We start from the raw sequence: 18,810 nt of genomic DNA on the forward strand, positions 1-18,810 counted from the left end.
CTTTCACATGTTTGCACTTCATCAAAGTTAACCACCATTTGGTTGATTATTGTCTTCTTTACTGTTCAGCTGGACTAAAAGACACTAATGAGATGGCCAGAGCCGCCCGTGGCATAGGCCGTATAGACAAATGCTAAGGGCGCCGTCCATCCGGGGGCGCCACGCCAGCGCCACAAATGGGAAAGGAAAAAAAAGTGTAACTTTCACTATTTTTTATAACTAGTTGGTACTATTATTTCTTAATACAAAAATAATCCCACGTTAATTTAAATCCAAAGCAAAGCCTATTTAATACAAATAATATAATATGTTTGTAATGTTACAACATTATGTCGCCCCACCCAAACCCCCCTCCCGCGGTGCGCCCCCTCCCTTCCCTACATGCTGATGAGCACGTGCCCTCCATGATTGTTTTTGGACGTCACCATACGAAAACATCAACACAAGATGTGAAAACGGCCCAAACTGTCCTGTGCCCAGAGAAGAAAAAAAGACAAGAAGAGGAGGAGAAACGAGACAAAGACAGAGGTAACGTTACATGAAATAATTTGTCTGTTACAGAACGTGATAGTAACCTGGCTTTTAACATTAAGCTACATGATTCGCTAATTGCTAATCAATAAATAGCTAGCGTTAACTGTTTTAACGTCAGTGGAGGGGGCTAAGTTGTTATGGAAAATAATAATGTAGGTAATTACAGTACTCCCACCCTACATTCCTCTGGGACATTTGTAAATATAAGATCTTTTAAGCAGTTGTTTACATTTCTTTGCATTTTTATTGCCTTCTGGTTAGCTAACGTTTACCCACTTTTCCACCCCTTTATATATTATAGTTGTAAGCCTAGTTGTTAAAGTGCACATCATTAATGTTAATAAAGCAATATCACATGAGAGGGAATGCTGTTTTGAATATCAGCACTGCTGTGATTCGGTCAGAGATAACCATAACATAACATTCTCATATGATATATTATACTGCTACATTGCATTCTGATATTCAGCATTTCACTGTGATGATGACAATAAATTGAATCTAATCTAATTTGCATATCAGTCAACATCATACATATATCTGGTTTTTCCATTTATATTATATGATATAATTTCATTTTATTTCATTTTATTCCTGGAATCATATGTTTTTATTATTAGACTGTAATACTCAATGGTGTCACATACTCCTCTCTTCAGATGCCTTGCTGAAGTTTCTGAATCCCCTCTGGGCCATCTACCACATCTACTGCTGCTGCCTCCACCTCAGCAACACAACCCACCAGTGATGCAGCAGCATCAAGTGGTCCTCCCATTGCCTCCACCTCAGCAGTAGGATCTCCTTTTTTGTAATATAGTTGTTAAAGTCATTACTGGTTTCTTTAATATCTTGTTTTGTGCAGTGCCTTATTTATGTTGTATTTCTATTTTGTTTTATGCAACTTGTTGACACGTTTTATTTGTATTTGTTTTTTGTGTGTTTAGTTAGATCTTGTACTTTATGTAGGCTATTTATGAATGTACTGTATGTAAAAATGATTGTATTTCATATATTCATTTTTAATTTTTTGTATTTATTTATTTATTTATTTATAATTTTGTATCTTGTTAACTATTCTGATTGTGAATTTGCTTTCTTTAAGTAAAAAAAAAGGTCAAAGATAAAGCTCTTCGGTTTCTTGTGAGTATATACGCTACACTGGCGATGCAAGAGGGGCGCCACCTAAAATCTTGCCTAGGGCGCCAGATTGGTTAGGGCCGGGCCTGGAGATGGCTGTCTATTTATAAGAGAGACTGTCCCTTCTTAGACAAGCTAGCTATCTAGCTCTAGCGTTAGCTGATGACGTTGCATATTTTTAAATCCTGAGCAAAGCAGCAGTCCACAAACCAATTGGTGTCATCACATTGACTATGTCCACTATTATTATACAGTCAATGGTTGCTTCACTAAAAGTGACACTGACAAATTCATCACCTTCACAAAAGGCATCCAATATAGCTTAATAGCCAGCTAGCCATACTAGACCATGCTTATCTTATCTTATTATCTTCGGTCTTACTGCTTCAGCTACGGTTGAACTGGTATCACTGGGTTCACTGCTCTCTTCTCGGCTCCCAGTGCCTTCAGGTTTATTGACTGCACGGATTTAGTGGCAGTAGTGCCAAATTATTAATTTGTCATTTGAAAACCTCTGGCTGCATCAGCCTCAAGGGATTTCAACTTCCTCTCTTTTAGTTTTTTTCAACGGCGCCTTTTTCTTTTCTTTTTTCCGTCCATCTCACTCAGCAACATTATTCTACAGATTTCACCTGGTAAGAGAGATGACACAGGATCTAAAAGGACTGACTATAATAGACTTTCAAATGTATTTTCCAAAAAATTAAACTCTCGTTAGGCTCAAGGCCAGTCCAGAAATAGCTGCAGAGGGTACAAGGTTGAAGAACATATTTTCCCCAATCAGTGCTTCAAATATTAGTCAAAGGAAAATAAAAATAACATCTGATAATATTCTTTAGACAAACCAAGAAAGAGTATTAATCATCTGGTGTGTCACTGATAAAGGTCAGAAACAGCTCAGACAGGGGAGGTTTGTTGCTGATTTGACTGCAGACTCATTATTTAAAATGAATATTGTTTCTGTGAAAATATTTCAAAATAGAAGCCTGAGCTCTCCAGGGTTATTGTTGTCACATAGACACCAAAACAAAGTTAAATATTTAAAATGACTGTTGACACAAGGACAATACAAATAAAAAAGACCTGCAATCTTCAATATGTTTTTCTTTCTATATCCTTTAGAATAAAATGCATCATATTCCTCTTGGACCAAGTGTCCTTGTGGCAATCAACACACCATTATTGATGCTTTCTATGCCCACAAAATATATGTCGTGTCGAATATGCGGCTGGAATTCATTTTCTTTGCAGCATCTTCATCTCATGCCACACCATTACATTTCGTGAGTCACTAGTGCTTGTAGCTGTATTCCAGACATACATTGAATAATGTGAAAAAAAAATATGTCTATGTTTTCTATAAAAAGACTGGGAATAGCTAATTTTTGCTGCAAATCATAATCAAGCAAACATAACTGATTCTCGGCTCAAAGGGAGGACTCTGCTTTCATCTTCCTGAAGCAATGTTAAAAAGCATAACGCATCAAACGAGATCGGCATCAATCTGCTGTCATATGTGCGCACTTTGAGGGTAAGCAGAGACATTCTAAATAAATCTATATTTATAGTCGACATGCAACAACAAGGCGTCAGCTTCAAAAACCATAAATTCTGCAGTCGGCTGTAATCGTTTTCTGTCTTTTTATCTTTATGTCTTTCCAACTCTCATGTTTCCTACTGCATGTAGAGATTTTATATTGATAATATTCTCCTTGCATTCTAAGAACATTCAGTACTTTCTAGTGTGACTTTACAAGCTGCCCACATGAAAGAGAAAAAAACGAGCATTAGATAAAATCTTGGTAAATCCCGCCTGTAAGACAACATAAAGTTGTTATGATCGTTAATTCTCAGAAGATGAGTCTCTAGTGAAGTGAGGTACTCGTAACATCAGAATAGATAAGTTGTTACTTTATAAAGGAATGGATTCACCACGCTGGGTGAATTCATCTCGCTCGAAGCCCCTGGAGGAGCTGCAGAAGAAGATCATATGATTGTCCAAAGATCGCCCACAAGATCTGTGTCATCCAGCAGCGAGTGAAGAACAAAACAAGCCCATCAGGGACAAATACCATGGTCAGACCTATTCAAACTTATTTTTGTTCAAACAAACATAAAGTCGTCTAACTTGAGTGGTTACATAACTCTACACTCTGAGACATAATTGGATGTAGATGAAGAGTTTTTCTGACATCAGTTCATATTGACAGAACTGTCCCGCTGGCAGTGAGTCATAACCCAATCGACCGTCTCATCAGAACTATACATTATAACGGCTACTAGTGTGGGAAGGCTCACACAGGAGATTTCTATGTGCTATGAAGGAAGAAAACAGCTTCAAGGGCATGCAGCTGTTGACGGCTGAATGTTTTGCCCGAGTCACAGGATTACATTTAATTTTTATTAACATTCTTTTAGTGTGTAATCTTTGTCATATATATTTCACTAGGTTTGATCAAAGAGTCTGCACACAAAGCCAGCCGTGTTTCTCAGCCTATAAAGTCAATGTACTGTACATGTGAGGAGCTACATGGGTACAAGGGAAATGGCCTAAAAGAAAGTAACACAACTTGCATATATAGCCAGAGGAGATATGTAAATGAGGCTGCACACCCATAGGAATCCCCTCAAACTACACTGTAGGAATGAATCATGGCATTGAACTCTGCTCATCTTGACCTTTCCCATTGTGTTCATCACATGTCTGATTCCTCCAAACACAAAATTTTGCGTTGTCTTTCTCCGAAGTGTTGAAGACAAACTAAACATTGACTGAAGCATGCAATTACCATTAGCAAAGGCCTTGATAGGTTATCGAGATTGTCATCTTATCTCCACAAAAAATCATATGACATCTAAGGCATGTGATACTATTAACTGGGAGCTAGACAGGGCAGGCTACTGTTTCCCCTTTTTGTTGCTTCATGTTTTCCCTTCTGGACTTTCTGCTTCGCTTTGGGAGAGGCTCAGTTAAACGTGCAGCACACACACTAATGTAAATCCCTGACCCACAAATTACCGTAACCGAACAATAAATTACAACATGTCTGGCCTGACATCTGCGGAAAATCGGATAAATAATCTTTATATTATATTAAAGGCCCTTTCTATAATGCATACAGACATTGTGGCAACCGGCCTTTCAGTTCGCATTGTCCAAATTCAGTTACAGGCCTTGGGCATACCAGCATCTATTCAATTAAAGAAGTGCTTAGCAAAGTAAGTTAGGCGTTCTGTTATGTCCACTTCACTACTCATTTGCAAGCATCACTTATCATTCAATGTTTACAGCCTCCAAGTCTGAGGGGGTTATTTACGGATACATGATGACGAGGACATGATGTTCTCAGGTCTGCGCTCCCTGATGTGATAGAATATGATTCGCTGTGGCAGGTCACTGATCATGAGAGTCTGCCTATAAAACGCAACTGATTGGCTGTTGTTTCGTGGAATCAGCCATATGTAATGTGGTGTTAAAACACAGTATACATGAAGTTGGAATCCTGTTATGTGGTTCATTTCATTGTGTTTGGAAGAGATTGATTAATACAGTTAAGAGAAGATATACACTTTGTCAAGAATAAATCAAGTCACAATCATTTCATGGAAAGAGGTAAAAAAAACTTTAACTTTATGTCAACTTTACTCAATTAAATTCAAATAAACTGATTAATGTGATTCAAAAAAACTAAAACAAATGTGCAAGAGTTTTTTTTGATGTCCTGCAAAATAAAACCATTCTACTTAACTTTGTAAATGCTCACATGGTGGCTATATATAACATAACTAAGTGAAGATTAATGTTTTAAACCAGCGTTAACGTTGTGAAATGGAACTATTTGGTTAAGCTCGGCCAACAAAAGTATCTAGTTAAGGTCAGGAAAGCGATCAGAGATTGATTAATGAAGTTTTGAGAAGATATACACTTTATCTGTCAAGAATAAATCAATTCATAATCATTTCATGGAAAGAGGTAAAAAAAAAAGTAACTTTATGTCAACTTTATGTCATTAAATTCGAATCAACTGATTAATGTGATATTCAAGAAATACAAAACAAATGTGCAACAGTTTTTTTGATGTCCTGCAAAATAAAACCATTCCATTTAACTTTGTAAATGCAATTCATAATCATTTCATGGAAAGAGGTAAAAAAAAAAAACCCAACTTGAGTGACCATGTGTATCTGTGTGTGTGAAAAATGTTTTGAAATCTCTTACTAATGATATATATTATTTTTTTCTTTACTCTGTATTTGGAAACTTTGAGTTGTTTGCATCGGTGCATTTGATACACAGCACACTGCATGTGATTCTAGCTGTCAATAAAGTAAAAAGCACTCATGTGGTCCACAGGCATTTTGTTTTCCCATCACCCTTGAAGTGACTCAAAATAACAGAGTATTACTGCACCTTTCCTACCTTTACCACAAAAAACACTTTTAACTAAATACTACCTACACAAAGAAGAATGACGCACGACACGGCTGAGCTGCTCCTCGCCTCTCTATCTGGGCTTAGGAACAGCAGGTTCAATCCTCACAAAGAAGGGGATGATGAAATCAGTGCAATCTCCTTAATCCTGTCATATAACTTAATGTCACAGGCAATTATGCTCTTCACCATAATGAGAGCTCATCAGGAGTGAAGAGAGAAATGCAAAAAGAAAAGGATGTTCGGCTGCCACATGCAGTGACATCACAGTGAGACAAGTATTTCAACCTTTTTGACATTTTGAAATCGTCTTTCAGTACATTTCTTTGACATTTCTTTGAATCAACATGGGATTATTTACTAGACAGAACATGCTGTGGCTTTGGGGAAGCACATAAACTAATATGCACGTGTGGCCGGACCAGCTACCACTGCAATTTGTTGTTTTTCATCAACAAAAATTTTTAATAAAACACACATGGATGCCCAATTGATTAATAGGCTGCGGAAAAGTAGGCAATAGCTGGACATTATGTCAGAGATACTGTCTTATGAGCTCCTGTTAGACAGAGTTAATAATGAAAATGAGAACTTTAAAAAGTCCTCTCACCATTTTTTTTGCCTGTTGTAATGTAAATGTATCATGATGAGGCATATATGCTACTGTGGTGCCTGAAATATTATTCTACTCTGGTCTTATGTTTCCTTGTTTTCTTTTCCTAAAAACTAAAATAAAAAGTTGAATTATAAAAAAGAAAGCCACACATAGAGGGAGCATGACTTCATTCTTATTACTCCACCATATCTTTACATAATAAATAGTTGTATACAGCTATATTAATGTTCAGGATATCATGTTAAAAGGTTCCTTTGTCTTTAGAAACTGAAATATCCAACTAATTATAATTCAACCAAGATGAGTGATGAGTGAAGTCAAGCAGAAACCTCCAGGCCATATCCAGCAGGGGGCGACTCCGCTGGTTTCAAAAAGTAGTTTCATTGCATGGACGCCTATGAGAAAATGACTCAACTATTACTTATCACCTCAGTAAACATTTTCCAAAGGAGGTTATGATTTTAATCGCTAGTCTTCTGAAAGTTCATTGTAATATTTTGGTCACCTAAAAATGTCTTAGTCTGTTTGATTGTAATAATGACATGCTTAAGGAGTCGGTGAGTCATTACTGTAGTCAGAATTACAGATGCACCTTGCTAACCTGGCTGGCTCGTTTGTGCTAGCATTTGAGGGTAACTTAGCATCCTCCTCCTCAGCTTCACCCTCTTGTCCAAATATTCCCACTTGTACAAGGTCGGTCATGAAGTTGGAAAAACTTTTGTTTTCAGACACAATTCTCTGTTAATTGTGGTTTGATTAATACATTTTTGAGAAGATATACACTTTATCACTCAATAATAAAACACATTGTCACAATCATTTCATGGAAAGAGGTTAAAAAAAATAGAGCAACCATGTAGCACAAAAAACAACAACTACAGTATATGGTGACAGCTATAATGCCAAACTCAAGGCTTCAAAGCTGTAGTTCACATATCAAAAGATAATGTTGTAGCTGCTTCAATTTCTTTTATACAGTCAATAAATGAGGTGCAGTTCTCCAAAGACCACCTCATTTGTGATGCCTATTAAACCTTAATTATTCAGTATAGAACAATCTTTTTATATTTGACCATATTCAGTAATTGAAACAGCTAGCTTTAACTTCTAAATAATGCTGTAGGTCACATGGAAGTACACAAATTACTTCTATTTCGGTGAACAAACCAGACAAGTTGTTAGTGACAGGAAAAACCCTCACACTCATTTTGCTGATGGCGCTGTTTTTATATGCACACAGAAAAAAACAGTGGACATCAATCCACTGCTTTGTGATTAATAATAAAGCCAGTATTTCCACTCCATGTGCTGATCACTTTAAGGGTTTTCTGTGTCCTTTTTCTGCTTCTGTTGTTGTGTCTGCTTTCACTCCTTTGAAGCTTCCATACTGTGGGCTTTATGTGATCTGTTCCAGCTTTTATGAGCCGCCTCAGGCCAGTGCGATGTTCACATTATCTCATTAACTAGGACTACCATATTGTATGTGGTTACGATTGGGAATCCATTTTCAAGAAGTAGCTAACACATATTTAATTTCTGAGGTTAACTATTCTTGATTAGGACCTCCTTTGGGTTTAATTTATTCCCCAAATCTCCATAAACGTCTATCCACTTTAAGGAGCTGCCATGTTTATTCCTCATTTGATCTGGGTTGGAGTTTTATTGAGCACTTATGCTCTTTTTTCAGCAAAGTCCTGCTTCACATTCACACAGGTGCACAGCTGCACACTCAGGAGCTAACCAGGGCAGGCACCGTCCTTCACTGTCAGTCACTGAGCAGATGGAAGGTGCGACCCAGCTCACCTTGTCGTGCAACAGTACTCACAGTGGCAGTTATTGAAGGAAAGATTCCCAGAGATCTGTAGCAGCATCAAACCACGAGTGAAGCGTTACCTCGGCACAGCACAGTTATTAATAAAACAATAGCATTAACAGGTATTCATTGGACACAATGCTTTATTGACTCAGCGCCTTCCAAGAAATAACTAATTGTATGAATTTATAGAGCACTGTATTTCTCTGAAGAAGGGCAAAATATCTTTAAAAAAATACTCCACATGTATAAACAGTAGGAATAATTGGGCCAAAGGGAACCTTTTAAGGTAGTTAAAAAGCTTTTCACTGTGTAAAAAAAAATAAAAATTTCACGAGTCTTAATGCACAATCTTGACTTTTGCACTCTCCTGCAATTATGCCACGTTTCCCACACAGCTGGCTGTTGAGGATGTAAGATTTTGATATGTGAATCTGACAGGCTGAACAAGAAGGTTTAATCTGCTGTCAATGGAAACACTTTTCATCATTGCTAGGGTATATTTACTGAGAAATTAGCATGAACCTTTGCTGGACATGACTGGATAAACAACACTTAATGGACTGTCTTTGGTCCTGACTTTCAAACTGACAAAACATAGAAAAATACTAAGCTCCCTCTATAATCTATTCATTAAAATCAGTTTCACTTTGATATTAGTACCAGCATCAAGCAGCAACTGACGAATAATTTATTTATTTAAGTTGAGAAATATTAAAAGAGGTTATGTGTCCCAAACTCAGTAATAACTTTAGGTCCATAGCTCTGCGTTGCACAGTGGTGATTTGAGCTAAATGCTAACGTCAGCATGCTAACAAGCGCACAATGACAATGTTTACATGCTATAGCAGGGATAAGATTTGATGATCACCATTTAAGTTTAGCATATTAGCATGCTAACATTACCAAAGTAGCCCTAAACAAGTAAAGCAAAGGATGATGGGAATGTTAGTTTTGCAGATATTACTCAAGAGCAGATGGTGGCGCTATATGATGATTGAATGACGAAAATCATTACTTTTAATCCTGGATGGGTCATTAATGTTCGCACGCAATAGTTTTTCACTTAATTAATCAACTTCGATAAACATATTCATGTGATGTTCAACAAAAACAAATGCACAACAGTTTGTATGATATCCTGCTAAATAAAAACATTCCACTTAACATGATGGCTATATTAAGCATAACCATGTGAAGATTAATGTTTTAAACCAGTGTTAACGTTGTGAAACGGAACTGCTTGGTTAAGTTTTGCCAATAAAAGTATTTAGTTAAAGTCAGGAAATCGATCAGGGTTTTGGTTAAAATTACTTCTGTATGTATCTAAAGGATATGCGTAGGCCACGTTGGGGACACAGAAGGTGATGCATGGAAGTTCCTTCATGGAGCGATCCAGAGCACTGTATTTCTCTGAAGAAGGGCCATATAACAAAACACTCCACATGTATAAACAGTAGGAATAATTGGGCCAAAGAGAACATTTTAAGGTAGTTAAAAAGCTTTTCACTGCGTAAAAAAAATGTTTCAAGAGTCTGAATGCACAATCTTGACTTTTGCACTCTCCTGCAATTATGCCAAGTTTTCCACACAGCTGGCTGTGGAGGATGTAAGCTTTTTATACTTGAATCTTAAAGGCTGAATAGGAAGGTTTAATCTGCTTCTTATTTTTTAATCTACTGTTAAAGTCAAAGTCCTGCATTTGTTTGTTTGTTTGTTTGTTTGTTTGATCCGCCCATCCTCTTAACGGACTTTGTCAGTCTTTATTCCATAATCTTCCTTCCTACTTCACTCACGTTGCTACCTTTCATAATTTGCACACTATAGGTTCTAGCAAATAAGCAGTGCCTCTTTGCTCACGGAGCATTATTTTTGTATACCTGTGAACCTATTATAAACAAGAACGAGACCTTGGCCTCAAGCTTCATGCTCTAGAACACTCCTCTTTTGTTCTTCCTAGACACACACTTGATGACTTTCCACCTCTGACAAAGTGGAAATTATATATAAAAGAATAATTGAAGAGATAAAAATGATAAAATATAAATTAATAATGTGAGTTCTATTCAGGGTGAATTTTTCTTTCGCTGTCAGTAACTGACAGGGCTGAGTTTGAAGGGTTCATTGAAGCGGATCTGATTGTTCTGGACCAGTGAGAAAGGCCAAAAGTCACAAAGTGTGTTTAATATTTAGACCTGTGTTGAAATAATTATATTATGGTGCACTTTGAACAGAAGTTGGAAGAGAAAGGTAGCATCATAGGGAATTAATAAATGGTACCTGAAGCCAGTTTGGGGAAGCTTGCATGTATTCCCAGTCCTGTGGACCTGTGGTCAGATCTCAGCAGAGCTCTCACAGTTGAGCTGGATCTATCTGTGTCCCTTTAAAGCTCATTCCCAATGATGTCAGAACAAAGCTCCAAAGAACATCTTTGGTATGAGGGTTACACAGCAGCCTTGAGGGCATATTCACAATTAAAACAGTTAATTGCTTGCCTGAATCTGTTCAATTTCTTAAAGCTGAAACTCATCAGAATTTGGGAACAACAAAAGTGTTCAAAAGCCTTCTGGATGTGTGGGATTTTAATTGAAATGCAAAAAGGAGCACACATCTCTTTTTGTGCTAAAATAATGAAACTGTATGGCTTAATTGTGCAGGTATATTGTTTAAGAAAAATCCTAAGATGTATTTCCAATGATTGTAGAAATCTTATGGGAAATTATGTTTTTTTTTCCTATCTTAAAGTTCAAATATAAAAGGATTGTTCTGTATATATTTGTCAGTCTGCAGGATTAACTTCACTTTTCTCTCCTCCTTCATTTAAATGTATTATCAAGGTGAGAAACAAGAACAACAACATACTTGTGGCTTTCCAGTTTAAAGGGCTTTCTTTTCATTTGCTTGACTCATTACATGACTCCGCGAATTATCTTTAAAGGGAGGGAACTAGTGTCCCCTGAGGCGCACTCTGTGTTTGGTAAGGCGCGCAGCGGATGCGCACGGTAAATGGTCATATCATAGTTAGCCTCCAGAGATAAACATGTCCAGAGGAGCGTCGTTGCTCAGACTTGATTAGATTTGACTTGTTCCGGCTTTAAATCATACAGTCTCTTGTAAAGGAAGTCCGTGAACGAACTCGAGGAGAGGACACGAGCTCTTGGAAGAGTGCGCGAGTTTGTTTGTTGCACCAAGTTTTGGAGAGCAGTCGCCGGCTGGAGATCGCCCGGCGCGCGCGCTTTAATTACAATCACGCCGAGGCGATTATTAAGCGGGATCTGAAGATGAATGACACGGACGTTTTTTGCAAAAACAACCAAACAGACAACTTGACTGACCCGTCATGTCTGGGTTCAACTCCTCAATCTTACAGCCACATCGACATCACCACTTTCATGCACATTTTCCCCACAATCTATGGCATCCTGTGCTCAGTGGGAGTTATAGCCAACGGACTGGTTATCTATGCAGTGAAAGCATGCAAGAAGAAAATGGTATCAGACATATACGTGCTGAACTTAGCTATAGCGGACATGCTGTTCCTGCTGGTGATGCCCTTCAACATACACCAGCTGGTCAGAGACAGACAGTGGGTCTTCGGAAACTTTATGTGCAAAGCGGTTGTGGTGGTGGATGTCAGCAACCAGTTTACCACAGTGGGAATTGTAACAGTCTTGTGCATTGACAGGTAAGTCATGGGATGCCAATTCTTGTCAGGATTTGAGTTATTTTAGAAAGTGTTGGAATATTAAATGCATAGGAGGCATAATTCCCCCCAGTGTGTATTTACAAGTGGCATTATTAAAAATTAAACACTCCATCTGAAAATATATACTAATGGAGTATGGTAATCATCTGTAACAGCTCATGAAGACATAATGTTCCCTGCATAAAGGATTTGTGTGTCATGTTTATGACCCGAACACATTGAGGACATTTAAATGAGTGTGTGTGCCAAGTGTTTGACTGATAAACATCTCCATTTGAAGGTAATCACCTGAGCAGGAGTCACTCTCACATCGGTAATGTCACATATCTTCATTATCACATACATAATGTATTTCTGTAGGGCCACTAGAGCAGCTAAGTGTATGCTGATGAGCAGCACTATACCTCCACTGAAAAAAACATTCTTTAGTGCTAAAATTATCAGTATTACTTTTAGTTGCATTATTTGTATTCTATCAAAACTGTTTTTGCAACATTCAGCCTTGACATTGAAATACTTACACAATTTAGATTACTTTAATTATGTTTTCTAAAGACTGCAGCAAAAAACATAAAAATGCATAAAACATAATACCATCCAAAACACCTACAAAAGAAATAATTATAGCCTGCATTTTTTTTTCAATGAGATCAAACAGATTATTTCTAACAAACAAGAAAAGCTATCCTGTGTGCCACCTCAATAGATTAGAAACACAAAGCAGCATGATTCTAGTGTTTAAAACCATTCACAGGGCCGATTTAATATATTTTTTGACATCCTAATTCAAAGGCATTGTGATTAGAGTTTGCCATTTGACAGATTCAATGATACCCCTCAGGCTCAAGTCCCATGCAATCAAAATCTAATTTCTTTGTGTTTTGTTTGTCTGAGCTTAAAAGTACAGCCTTGTCAGAGTGAAAAAGTTAACTTTGGATATAAATATTCACAAGTTATACCTGATAAAAACATGTATGTCAAACTATTGACAACTCAAACTTTAAATTTTCAGTTCAGCTGCACAATTGAACCAAAATGCATCAAAAACGCAATATGGACTAGTGCAATATGTGAATCACAAAATGTGTGTCAAAATACAATTTTAAACTATACATTGCCCTGGCGTAATATTCTACTGACACACATATACTGTACAAACTTAAGAAACATCTTTGTTTGGTACAGACCCTTGAAAAATTACACAATGATCATTTTAATGTATTTCTAATGACCATGAAAATAATATCTCATATCAGTCAAATTAAATAATAATTATAATAATTACATTTTCAAAAATGTTCTGTCATATCTCTAAACTGACATTTTTTATTTTGCTACCAGGGGAATACAGAAAGTCTGGTAGCACCAACAAAGACACTGTTGTTTTATACAACGCAGGGAAAAAGTTATTTTTGTGAGTCCTACTTGCACTGAGAATGTTGTGAAATTAAATTTCATGGCAGTTTTGTGCAGATTTCTACATCTTCCTGTCAACAAATCACAGCAGAGTTCAACACAAATGATTTAAGAGCAACTTTATGAGTAAGTGCAATAAATAAGGAAGTATTTTCTTTAATGCTATATACCTCATACAACACTAACAGTGAGACAACAAACTAAACATTTAGTGTGCTGGAGTTATGGCATTCTGAAGTGTACATTTTTGAAGATATGAATATAACTTGGCTGCTCTGAGACAACACTTCCAGAGTATCGATCTGCACCTACTGATTCAACCCTCACTCAGAGTATATTTATTTAACTGACACAGAGGACGCCACAAAGAATTGACATCGTGTTTTAAGCAGGGCTGTACTCAACAAAAGAAATTCTTAAGTTTACAATATGATAAATTGATTTGGTGTCTGGGAGATAAGTAATTCAGCATGAAAAAAGGACTAATTGAGTAAAGACATTTTAGTTGACTGAGATCAAAATGAGCAATTAGTCAACTAATTGCCAAAGAGGGGACAGCTCTTGAGAAAGGAGGGGGTTTTCAGTGGGGTGCTAATTGTGATGTGGACTAAACAAAGAGGTGATCAAATAAGAAATAGGGTTACTTCTCAACTTGAAATTCGAGGGTGCTACTGTTCCAAATTGTTTTTGAAAATGCTAAGTGATTCATTGTCTAAGAAAACATTTTAGCAGGATGTCCTTGACAAAATCTGAAAGACGTCGAAGGAATCACGCATGCTTCTCAATCTCACCAGAGCTGTTTGGCACAAACACAGAGTAACATATATAACACGATGTAGGCAGCCAGTGGAAATACGCAATTTCCCCCACTTAAATGCCACTTGTTAGAAGAGATGGCAAAGTGGTCGTTCATTTCCTGCAGATGTCCTAAAGACAGTCAATTTGTGTAAATTGGTGGAGCAGCTTCTCAAATTGAAACACAATCAGATGCAAACCTGAAATGTAAATGTGTTCATTTTCTAAGGCTGTCACCCTGTCTAAATTATACCAATTTGTCAACGCTTTTGTCACTCTACTGAGCACGTAATATATTGAGCGTACCATTGACATGGTAACTGATTTCATCATTCCTGTTTGCTTAATTTGATTGTCGTAGCTTACCAAGGATGAAAATGACCTCTTGAATCAAAACTAATGATTTTTTACAAGCCCTTCAGCAAAGTCGGTCATTTCTGCTTCTGACTGCAGTCCAGCTCTAAAAAGTGAATTCTTCCTCCAACAGGTACATAGCTATTGTCCACCCCACCTCAGAGAAGAGGACCATCCAGTGGACGGTCATCATCAATTTGCTGGTGTGGCTGGGCAGCTTCCTCCTCACCGTCCCCGTCATGCTGTATGCTAAGGTGGTGCACAGACAGCATTTGCAGGTGTGCATGATGTACCTGGACGGGCCCGAGGACATGTACTGGTACACTCTCTACCAGTCCATCCTGGGCTTCATCATCCCTCTCATCATCATCAGCACCTTCTACTCCCTCACCCTCTACCACGTGTTCAGCTCCATTCGTCGCGTCAAACGCAAGCAGTCTGTTTGGGCTAAAAGAGCCACCAAGATGGTCCTCATGGTCATCGCCCTGTTCCTGATCTGCTGGTCGCCCTACCACGTCATCCAGGTGATCAATCTGACCAACAACACCCCAACCATCGCCTTCATCTACGCCTACAACATCAGCATCTGCCTCAGCTACTCACACAGCTGCATCAACCCGCTCATGTTGCTCATCTTCGCCCAGAATTACCGCGAGCGCCTTTGCTCCAGGAACGCGCTGCACAGCTCCCAGCACTCGTCCAAAGTCACCGTGGTCAAAATGGATGGTTCCAGTACAACCAATGACCCCAACTACCGCTGTACGGTCATCTGAGGGCGCAGGTGTCATTTTGTATATACACATGTACATTTTTGTTTTCTGCTGCTCACTCCAAAAGGATGTAGCTTGATGAGTGGTCTTACCTGTGAAGTCATATTCTGCAGCTTTTTCAAAAAAATAAGGCGGAATTTGTTACCGTATAAAAAAATGGGTGTAAAGTTTGAGCAGAAAATGTGTAAAATACAGGTAATGTCAAAGGTGTCGACATGCAGACTGACTCACATGTAAACCTACACTACACATGATAATAATTATAGATTATCCCATGTTATCCATGGCAATATTATTATTATTACTGCAGTATGTGTTTCGCTACCCAGCACTTTACACCATTATGTTATTCTTAGTAATATTGTTATTATTATTTATTGATTTTTTTTTTCTCTTTCTAGAACTCAGCACAGCCAAGCACACCTGAGATATCACACACGTGCTTATTACACAAGCTTAAAGGGATAGTTTGGATTTTTTGAAGTGAGGTTGTATGAAGTATTTACTCAAAGTCAATGTATTCTGTGTAGTAGACGAAGGTCTCCTGGGTGCTTTCCCAGTTCAGAGATTCAGACACACGCTCCAGGCAGTATGTGTATATATTATGAGTAGGAACATGGAAGTTCTACAGTTGAGAAAAAGTAGTGCCAAATGTCGGTGGACATATCGTTAATATATCATACAGATTTTTAGGGTGGGCCTTTGTTTAGGTGGACAAAATACATTTTGTGACAGTGCCTGTCTGTTTCCTGCCTGAAGCATGGCTGGATCTTCAAATTGTAAATGCACAGACTATCATTTACTGCACGGAATACACTGACTGTCCGAACTATCCCTTTAATGCATTCTCTTGATTGACTGAATTAATGAGATAATTATCTTATTTATTAAAGAAATATGGGGAAAAATGACTTGAAAAGTTTTAAAATTCTGCTCTTGTTTTTCTGAATTAATGAGAATATTATCTCTAAAGAACAGGCCAAATATTAAAACTCTCAAGTGAATGCATTATGCTTCCATATAAGATCATCTCACTTAGTCACTCTTTCACCGGCTCATTCATTAACTTACATAATTGTCCTCACTCAGTCTTGTTCATTTATTTCCCAATTCCCCCTGCTATCATTTATTAATAATGAATCTGTTGTTGGTGTTCTGATTGCTTAATTTTCTTTTCTGAATAATTAATTTACTCGCAGATTCATCCAGGGAATAAGAGGGCTTAGGTACCCACACGGTATCATCGATGGTGCCAAGAGGTACCAGTTTTAATCAATATTTTATTGAAATCGCAATATTGATTAATGCAATATCCCAAAAGGCACAATATTTGTTAAAGGATAAAAATGTGTCAAAATAACATTCTGAATGAAGTGTTGTGGATCTGCAAAGATGTCCCAAATCATATTCCGAAAACTAAAAAAAAAACAATCAGACCATGACTATTTTGATATATGACTCATATGGCAATTATAATATTAGTAAAAAAATAATGACACTTTTGAAATAATTTAGCTGTCTGTAATGTCTTTCTCTTTGCCCCCCCCCCCCCAGTTATAGACACGCTGCTGTGTCCTGCATGGCCACTCTTTGCAATGGTAACTGGCTTGCATATATATTTTTTATGGTGGTCATATTTCTTCTGTGCCTCTATCTTGCTTGTAAACCTTTGTCCCCTGTCTACCGCTGCCTGTGTTAGTATAAAGTCCCTTTGCATCAAACCAACCAAACACAACACAAACATTTTCCGAAAACCTGAGGAAAAAAAGAAACACATCTACTGTTCAGAGGAGGGCTGGCATGATAAAAAAAAAAAAAAAAAGCAACTGTTTTGGAGCCAAACTAAAGACTATCGGCATGTTTGTAGATGCATAAGATGAGAGCCACGCAGAGGAGCCGTTCTTTTCCCTTATGGACTAAAAGCCTTCATTAACCTTCACCAACCACCGGATACATCCCAGTGTCGTGCTGTTTAGTGACAAACACTGCTGCAGCTTGTGAGATCTGTCACTGACAAACATTAGCATGGCAAGTGTGAAAGGTTTTGAAACGCGAGCTGTCTTATCATTGGCCAGCTTCCTAAGGGCTCATGATGAAATTTAATTCCATTTCACAACTGAAAGTGTTTTTAACTGAAATTTGTTATATTCACGCATAGTTACATCTTCAATAAGGAACGCTGCAAAGGTTGCAACCAGTGGCTTTAATAAGGGTTCATACTAATGCTCTATAGATCAGTCATAAGCCATTAATACAAATATATTTTAGTATTTCAGGTTGTAAAACATTTCACTGGCTGGTATTTATTCTTCTTATTTTGGGAAATGCAGTTATTAACGAAGCGTTTTAACAATCAAGTCTGCATTTTTAAACGTTTTTTTGAAAGTTTTTAGTATCAGTATCAGACATTCCCCTCGATATACAGTTAGTCACGTGGCTGGATAGATTGTCTCTTATGACAACTCATATTTATGTCCTATATCCGCCTTAACCTTACCAAGTAGTCCCATTTCACAACTTTCAGCATGTGCTTAAAACTGCAACCATTTCACAAAGTTTCAATTATTATTTATGTATTGTTGTTATAATTGGCAAGCAACCTGTCATTTAAGTTGGTTGGACAATATATTTTGTTTTGGTCCCGATTGTCTGCCAAACTAGTCAGAGCTTTTACAATCTGGCAACCCAAAATATGTATTTATTTATGGCTAATGACTGATTTATAAAATAAAAAAGTAAATTATTTATTAATCATTAGTTACAACTTACAAACCATTTAAACTCCTTTATCTCAATGATTACTAAGTAATTGTTTGATAAATGAAAGTATAGTTCTTGTCAAACAAAAGAGAAACATTTAAAGAGAAATACTTGTTGTTCATTGTGAGAGCAGATTCAAAGTCTGTTGTTTTTTTGCAGCAGAACAGCCTCCTTCTGTTGGTTTTAGACTCTAATCACATGCTGCGTAAATCATCAGTGACTAGCAAGAATCTGTCAGATTGCTGTGATAGGCCTACAGTGTTCCCAGTGGCTGTATTATACTCTCAGTGGATTGGTTTTTAAAAAAATATACATGTTATATTCTGTGTTTTTTCTCTCTTGGTTTAACTATCTGAGTACTTAAGCTTCCTGAGCTAGTGTAATTTGAGCTCTACAGGGTCAACTAAAAGAAAAGGCATGAGTATACACATCGACATTTTGACAGGTCTGAATGGTGGTGTTCTCATGTTTTCATAC

General features: G+C 37.4%; 1 protein-coding gene across 1 annotated transcript; it reads left to right on the top strand.

The window, feature by feature from the left end:
- The first annotated feature begins 11,605 nt into the window (after positions 1-11,605).
- mchr2b (melanin concentrating hormone receptor 2b) lies at positions 11,606-17,330 on the top strand. Its single transcript, XM_059346604.1, has 2 exons — positions 11,606-12,217; positions 14,937-17,330. Exons 1-2 carry the CDS (start codon positions 11,814-11,816, stop codon positions 15,574-15,576), a joined length of 1,044 nt encoding a protein of 347 aa, XP_059202587.1. The 5' UTR covers positions 11,606-11,813; the 3' UTR covers positions 15,577-17,330.
- Positions 17,331-18,810: the final 1,480 nt, after the last annotated feature.

This window comes from Centropristis striata, chromosome 12 (assembly GCF_030273125.1).
Source record: "Centropristis striata isolate RG_2023a ecotype Rhode Island chromosome 12, C.striata_1.0, whole genome shotgun sequence".
In the NCBI taxonomy this organism is placed as follows: Eukaryota; Metazoa; Chordata; class Actinopteri; order Perciformes; family Serranidae; genus Centropristis; species Centropristis striata.

Bases quoted from the DNA above. Each gene is read 5' to 3' on its own strand.
- mchr2b (XM_059346604.1), top strand. From the start codon at position 11,814: ATGAATGACACGGACGTTTTTTGCAAAAACAACCAAACAGACAACTTG. The intron at 12,218-14,936 runs GTAAGTCATGGG...TTCCTCCAACAG, and splicing joins ACAGTCTTGTGCATTGACAG to GTACATAGCTATTGTCCACC.